Genomic DNA, 8,130 nt, shown 5'->3' with positions numbered 1-8,130 from the left:
TCACAGCCACGACGATATTGGGCACACTACTCATGCCCAAAGCATGAGCAGCATGCCCGAAGCTCTACCCACTAGCTGGCAGAGCGGCTGAACAAGTGAGCAAGCAAGTTAGGGGCAGCAGACACGCTGAAAGCGTGAGAGGGGGAGCAAGGAGGGGAATGGAGAGGGCTTGACCACTCCCCGTCAACCTAAACGCAGGGACTGGCCCCTACCGACCCATCCGAACACAGGGAGATGGCGGTGGCGGCGGGACCTCGTTCGATAGGCAAAAAGGGAGACAAATGGAGAGGATGCTCTCGGGGTAACCAGCGCCAGGCTTCGACGAGCAGAGGGAGCTTCGACGTCAGGGGCTTCTCTGCGGAACCGAAGAGGCACAAGGGAGAGGGTAACAGGGTCGTCGGGGGTTGCTCAGGGAACCGGTCATCAGGTGGCCTCCGGCAAGCAGCGGGTGACCGAGATGGGGGTTTGGCTGAGACCATCGACTCACAAGGTTGGACGGGAGGTCTCGTCGCCAGGACTCCCAACCATGCCGGCATCATGCGGCTGGAGAAGGGGGTGTCTGTTGAGGCCACCGGACTGGGGGTGGTTGCCGGCGAACGTCGAGCATGGGCGGCGATGACAGGGTTGCGCCGCGGAGAGAGAGAGAGAGAGAGAGAGAGAGAGAGAGAGAGAGAGAGAGAGAGAGAGAGAGAGAGAGAGAGAGACGGGAGAACAAAAGGGAAGGAGGTTTCGAGAAACGGATCCGGGTCGGGTTCGGATATGGCCCGGGTCCAAATAATTTTTTTTTGTGAGTTTTACACCCAGCTTGCCTTTAAAAAAAAAAGTGAGCTCACTAAGTAAGGTGAAAAGATGATTGCACAAATATTTGTGCATTAATCACCTGATCACCCTCAATCTTGAGGACAGAGCCTGATTAATGCACATTTTTTTGCCGATCCGGACTCTCGAGTGAGCCTATTCTCAGTGAGTTTCCTTCATCATAAAAAAAAACCCTACTATCTTGGATTAAACTAATACGATGGAAGGCTCCTCAATCATGTTTCCAATCCTTTGTATTTATTCCTCCAAAAAAAAAGTCCTGTATTTATTGGAGTGCTTTTTTTTATAACCAAGAAAAACCCTCAGCGAGAACCGGGACACTTAATGGGGTCTGCCTCCCTTTAAGGTAATTAAAACTCCAGGTTTAGGACACGAACATGTCCCAGGACCCAACCTTGATAAAGCAATGACAGCCGAAATGCATATGGTATGGACCGAAAATCGATACGATACTAACCTGAATCGGGTGTTTTTTTAATAAATCTAAAAAGTACTTAAAATTAATTTTTAATATTATTTTCATAGTTTTAACACATGTCAAGTTCTGATTGACACCAAATAATTTTTTTAGCTGATTCAGAACTATTCACTTTAGAACCTGAATCGTTGGCCGATACTGACAACATTAGTTAAAACAATAGAATGACCCATTTATGTCTCGCATTGGATACCAACCATAAGTCAAACTATAAGGTATGACAGCAATAATAAAAGCTGGTGATTAAAGAGGCACCGAATTTCAAGAAATGTTTTTTTTGCACAGCCTCATGATTGATCGTCACATGAAGCTGTAAACTGGACCAGAGACGGACCCATTTTCTTTTGAAAGGCAAGCTGGAGTTAGCAGACCACCCCTATCAGATTCATTAATTCAATGGATAATCAAATACAGAGATCTATACCATCTCCTTGTCAGAGAGCCAACCCCTTAGCATTGCCGTAAAGTTTGAATTATACTTGGTTTCTGTACAGAAAATCTTCTAAATCTATAAGAAAAAAAGTATCACATGTGACAGGATTGGTTGAGCATTAGTTCTTCCTTTCAAAAAAATCTTAGTTCTGAATACTATATCTGGTATCTCAGATTCCATGATGAGTTTTACAATATGGCCCCAGTTGATCCAAAATGACAGGCCAGCCACCATTCATTTTCTTGAAAATATTGGCCTGAGCGATCACTGATTGTGAACCCAAAATGCCAACTACAGTGAAAGATTCCATGGCAGCAAATTTGTGTCCATCCCCCTCCTGTGGAGAACCAGCAGGTAAGTCTTCGCCACCTACATGCCACTGCCTCTGTCGAATTTTAGAGAACCAGCAGAACCTGTTTCCTCACTGCCATTAAACCTTCTGTTTGAAGCTGTTGAGGCGATTTTGGCTGTTCTTCAAAAATTTGTGCATTGCGAGCTCTTCATATAAACCAGATAAGGACTTAGAAAGGCTTTTTCCCAACTCCAGCAGACATGCATATCGCTAAGTCTTTTAGCGAACCAGGATCTGATATCTGTCTTCATGTTGCCAGTGGGTGACCATTTGAAGAGAAGATAAGTTTGCTTGCTTGGCATCATGTGAGTCCGATCCAGTCCATGAAAGTTGGAGCTTTATCTTCATGTTTGGTCACAGAAACCGTGAATAGATTTGTTTGAGTGCATGAACTTGGTCATGATTTAAAAGGTGCACTTTACTTTAAAAATGGATGCAGGTCAAAAAAAAATCCTGACCTGGCCCATCGACCAAAACAGGCTTACCCTTGGTTTCTGTCACAATTGCCAGCATTTTTTAAATATTATGATAGAATCGTAGTGGCATTTTCATTGGCAGATATAATACCCGGAAACCATGACATTGCAAAAAAAACTTATATTTTGAGATTATCTCATTCTTTCATGATATTAATGCAGTAAAAAGATTTTTTTAGTATTTTTTATTTTATTTATATTTTCATCGATATTTTTATATAGTTTACGGTTTTTTTGTGTATGCTAATATTCTACTAAGATTTTCCGCAAAAAACCAGGATATTCAAGATATGGTGAGATTTTCTATCTTCGTCTTGCTTCCAAGCGTAGCAAGAAAGGGCCTAGCTAGCTCACTTATTGGTGTGGCTCGTTCTTCTTTACTCTTGAGTCTTTTACACTACTACTGTTACACTTTTATCGTTTGAGTGAAGCGTAACGGATCAAATCCTGCTGGGAAGCAAAATTCAAATAAGTATCCACAAAAAATATGACCGTTGAGCGCAGTCATCGCTTTTTTCCTGCCGTTGCGTTCTCCTCCCAATTCAAAATTTCCCCTCATGATTGCATTCAACCGTCGATTTTCTTTCAGCAACGGACGGCATCGAATGATCCATCTTTCTGTTTCCTGACTCTTCCCCTTCTCCTCTCTCTTGCTGCTGCTGCAACGCCACCACTGTTCCTTCCCCTCTTCTTATTTTTTTCCATCTCATCTTCCTGAATAGCTTCTCCGCCAAGAATTTCATCTCTTCTTTAGTTGCAACACCATCCTCCTTGGGTGCCTGAAATCTTCATTTTTGAGCCTCCCCCAACAATTTTTATCCCATTCTGGAAATTGGATCCTTTCAAGAAATGCAGAAATTCTGCACTTCTTAGCCTCTCTCTCTCTCTCTCTCGTTTTGGGATTTCACAGAATGCCTGTATCTACTCGGTCTCATATCTTGGCCAGCCAAGATGATTCTAGCCAGAAAGCACGAGCGAGGATCGATCGACGTCAGGATCAAGAAGGCCCCACACAATCGGTTTTGCTGAAAAACCCACACCATGGATTGAAGGAGAAGATGAAGGCTCTAACCATCCTCTACGAGCAGCAGGGCTTGGGCAAGAACACGGTTCCGATGAGAAAAGAGGAAAAGAAACGGTACTCCACTCACCCCAGCGTCGATCTTCTCGGTTCAGGAAGAAGGAATTCGAACGAAGGCGCCGGTAAGGATGAGGACGGGCCGCCGAAGAAGCAGAGATCACAGATGGGTGCCGAGATGTGCACCGGAAGAGGGACTGTGATGAGGGAAAATGCAATGCACGGCGATCCTAAGACCGAAAAGCGGCCGAATGCGGTTTCAGAGGATCTGAGCAGCTGGGGTAAAGCATTGGATGCTAAAGAGAACATGGCGGGATTCACTTGTTCGAAACTGCAGAAGGCAGCTGCGCCATCGGTGGTTAGGCGGCTGTCGATGACGGCGGACGTGCCGCAATCGGAAGACAATGTTAACAGGGCGCAGAAAATAGGAAATGATCTGGGGGTAGTCTCGGAGAAGTGCGACATGGGAAGCAGAATTCTGGTTTTTGTTAGGTTGAGGCCAATGTCCAAGGAGAAAGAAGCTGGGTCTCACTGCTGTGTTAAGATTCCCAACAGGAGAGATGTCTATATGACAGAGTTTGCTAGTGAGAACGACTACCTGCGGTTGAAAAGGCTACGTGGTAGGCATTTCACATTCGATGCATCATTTCCGGACTCGACCACTCAACAAGAGGTCTACACCACAACGTAAGTTTTCTGTTTCATTGCATTTAGATTTCTGTTTAAGTGTGAATTTCTGGTATTTGAAACAGTCATGGACCAAATAGTAATTCACCTAAAGAGAGGCTTGGACGCCACAGTTTGAGTCAGTGGAGTTCAAAGTTTATTCAAGTGAATCGTTTGATTCGCTACTGGTAGAAGCTCAGTGTATGTCACGAGTTTTGGGCTCTTTAGCAGAGAACAACTTGACTCTGGTGAGCGTTGAGATGAGTTGCAATATGTTATGGCTCCTACCATAATGCTTTTTATCTTTTGGGTGAGACCCCAATCATGTTATTAACTTTCAAAAACAGTTGAATATAATGAGTCCGTTTAAAACGTACTGGTTATAGTCCCACAAACCAATAACATAACAACCATACTTAAGCATTTTTTAACACGTTTAATTTTTTACATTTTTTCTTTGGGGTGTTTGAATTCAAAGGTTTGATTAGGTGCCGGGCCACACCGGAACCCCAGCTTTTGCAAACAGGGGATCTCAAATCCCTATAGTTTCATATACAGTTTTTTTCATTTTTCAAAAAGAACGATTTTTTTTAATTTATCACATAATTTTCTTCGCTGAGATTTTCCTTGGATTTACTACACTGAGGTGAATGATATGTTGCTTAACTTATTATATCCGTGAGAAAAGGGTGTTTTTTTTCTATACTGCAAACATGTAAGAACTATTATAAAAATGGCGCATTTGAATGGTACAGCAAAATCTACAATTTATAGATTTGTCTGTAGTTATGAAACATGAATTGGACATCACATATTATACAAAATTCTGTTGTTGAAAGATTTTTTAGCATTCCTACTAACAGTAGAATAACTGAATGAATTCTGGGTTGGAATTCTGTGTTGCCTGTCACGTTCAAATACCAAAATTAAAATAGCTATCTCAACAAGTCGGTGCAATGAATTGGAGTACCTAAAACAGGAGCTTATTCAACATTTTGAGTTTGTTGTTCTCCTCTCGTTGCCTTACAGGCACAAATGATTCTAACACTGTATTGAAACACAATGGACCTGTTCATTGAAAGTTAAAGACAGCATAACGTCTTTCAGACTCCCATTTTTCTGCTATAGTATGCGGTGTGCATTCATATCTGAGAACTTGTGCACTCATTTTCATCTGCAGCACAGCGGACCTTGTTGAAGGTGTGCTTCAGGGGAGGAATGGATCTGTTTTCTGCTACGGCGCGACCGGAGCTGGCAAAACATACACAATGCTGGGCACACTAGAGAACCCAGGGGTCATGGTCCTGGCCATCAAGGACTTGTTCTCAAAGATCAGACAGAGAAGTTTCGATGGAAATCACCTTGTTCACCTCTCCTACTTGGAGGTTTACAATGAGACCGTTAGAGATTTGCTCTCCCCTGGCAGACCCCTGGTCCTCAGAGAGGATAAACAGGTAAACTTATGCACCCTTGTGATTTCATTCATCTATTTTCTACAAACCAACCTCATATGCATTTCCCTTGCTCCATTTTACCTTTGTTGAACCAAATTAAAATCATGGTGATGGTTGTTTTTTCTGTTAGGGGATTGTGGCATCAGGTCTTACTCAGTATAGAGCCTATTCAACAGATGAAGTGAGCTTTTTTTCCACTATTCAAGTTGTTGACGGATTGTGTTTGTCCTCTAAATGGATTGCTGATACAAATGTCTTGAGATGTTTACTCTGCAGGTGATGGCATTGCTTCAGCAGGGAAATCAGAACAGAACAACTGAACCCACCCGAGCCAATGAGACTTCCTCCAGGTCTCATGCTATTCTGCAGGTGATCATAACTCAGTTTATAGCGGCTGTCCATTTGATTGAAAAAATAAAAGCCGAGTGATATACTAAATGAAAAATGTATATGTAGGTAGTAGCAGAGTACAGGGTGAAAGATGGTTCCAAAGTTGTGAACCGTGTAGGAAAGCTATCGCTTATTGATCTAGCTGGATCAGAGAGAGCTCTAGCAACCGATCAACGATCACTTCGGTCTCTAGAAGGTGCCAACATCAACCGTTCTCTACTTGCTCTGAGCAGCTGCATCAATGCACTGGTAGAGGGGAAAAAACACATCCCATACCGAAATTCAAAGCTCACCCAGCTCCTCAAGGACTCTCTAGGTGGCTACTGCAACACTGTCATGATCGCAAACATCAGTCCGAGCAGCCTGTCCTTCGGCGAGACACAGAACACTCTACATTGGGCTGACCGTGCCAAGGAGATCCGCACCAAGGCCCCTGAAGCCAGTGATGAAGCTCTGGACTTGGCTAATACTGAATTTGGAAGTGACCAAGCAAAGCTGTTGTTGGAGGTGCAGAAGGAGAACCGGGAACTGAGAATACAATTAGCTCGTTGCCAGCAAAAGTTACTCACAGCTCAAGCACAGTCCTTAGCAGCCAATGCAGCAGCATCACCACCCACAGCCAGTGCTGCTGCTTCCCCAATGCTATCACCTGCAGGTTCTGCAAAAACAAAAGAAAGGCGTCGCACCAACAACGCATCCAATTTGTGCCCAGCAACACTGGAACCGGAGATTGTACACAAGTTAAAGCAGACTGTCCAATCGCTTGAGACTGAGATAGAGAAGCTGAAACGGGATCATGCCCTTCAGCTTCGGCAAAAGGATGATTTCATCAGAGAACTTTGCCAAAACCAACTGCAGAAGGAAGCAGCAGCAGAAAAACCACCTGATACAACTGATAACAAGCCGAAGAAGGCGGCATCACGACCCAACTGCAGCAAGCATGTCCTAACTAAATGCTGTGGGGCAGCATCAGCAGCAGTAAGGACCACAAAGAGGAGAGCAGGAGCAACCAATACAGACACAGGTGGTGAAGGAGATCTCAAGAGCCCTCCAAACAGGTTTGTGTCGCCAGTGCCAACAATCAAGAAGAGGAGCTTCTGGGACATCACCAGTGCCAATAGCCCCTCTGTAGCCTTGATCAAAGGAAGGAGCATCAGGAGCCATATAGCTGCTGCCACACAACCAGATGCTCCTTCCATGCTCTTGCAGGTGACCTCTCTATCCTACATGTTCCTACTCAATTAAAGAGCTCGTAGAAAGCTAACATAGCAAATCACCTGTTATATTTGTTCTTTTAAACATGTTTACTTGACATGAGGAGGAGCTTCTGGGATATCACCAGTGCCAATAAGCCCCTCTGTAGCCTTGATCAATGGAAGGAGCATTAGGAGCCATATAGCCTTGATCAATGGAAGGAGCATTAGGAGCCATATAGCTGCTGCCACACAGCCAGTTGCTCCTTCCATGCTCTTGCAAGTGACCTCTCTATCCTACACGTTCCTACTCAATTAAAGAGCTCGTAAAAAGCGAGCATAGCAAACCACCTGTTATATTTGTTCATAGTTTAGACATGTTACTTGACATGATGTGCTGTTATTGTAAAGTCTTATTCATCTCATGTACAGCCTCTTTAATATCTCTCCTCATGTCATGCTGGCCCATATGAAGCATGATGGCTGTATATATGGGCTGGATCCTAGTCTGAAACCAAGGTTCTCTAGATTATACCTTTAAGAACTCTAGCCTCCACATGTTGTAGGTATCAAGGAGATCTATCTCAGAGGTTCCCTACCACTTTGAGTACTTGTTTTGTCCTAACCAATTTGAGTATGGATCGATATGAAAATATTAGTTTTTGATATCTCAGTGATATTTTATAAATCAAACCTTACAGGTTACAAACATGATCTATGTAGTTTATTTAGCATAAAACATCTATTAAGTTGGGAGTTTCTTATGCTCACATAAGTTTTTAAAAGAATCC

General features: G+C 43.5%; 1 protein-coding gene across 1 annotated transcript; it reads left to right on the top strand.

Moving 5' to 3' along the window:
• The first annotated feature begins 234 nt into the window (after positions 1 to 234).
• Positions 235 to 7,391, top strand: LOC149841161 (kinesin-like protein KIN-8A). The gene is made up of 6 exons (XM_090005203.1): positions 235 to 623; positions 3,505 to 4,323; positions 5,483 to 5,756; positions 5,887 to 5,937; positions 6,033 to 6,125; positions 6,213 to 7,391. Exons 1-6 carry the CDS (start codon positions 235 to 237, stop codon positions 7,389 to 7,391), a joined length of 2,805 nt encoding a protein of 934 aa, XP_089861329.1.
• Positions 7,392 to 8,130: the final 739 nt, after the last annotated feature.

This window comes from Nuphar pumila, chromosome 4 (assembly GCF_984573655.1).
Source record: "Nuphar pumila chromosome 4, dmNupPumi1.hap1.1, whole genome shotgun sequence".
In the NCBI taxonomy this organism is placed as follows: Eukaryota; Viridiplantae; Streptophyta; class Magnoliopsida; order Nymphaeales; family Nymphaeaceae; genus Nuphar; species Nuphar pumila.
The sequence above is the reverse complement of the archived record's forward strand: the minus strand, read 5'-3'. Positions and strand labels throughout refer to the sequence as shown.

Excerpts from the sequence above, each read along its gene's own strand:
- LOC149841161 (XM_090005203.1), top strand. The coding sequence starts at position 235 with ATGGCGGTGGCGGCGGGACCTCGTTCGATAGGCAAAAAGGGAGACAAA. Across the intron at positions 4,324-5,482 it reads CAAGAGGTCTACACCACAAC|CACAGCGGACCTTGTTGAAG; the intron begins GTAAGTTTTCTG and ends TTTCATCTGCAG. Across the intron at positions 5,757-5,886 it reads TCCTCAGAGAGGATAAACAG|GGGATTGTGGCATCAGGTCT; the intron begins GTAAACTTATGC and ends TTTTTCTGTTAG.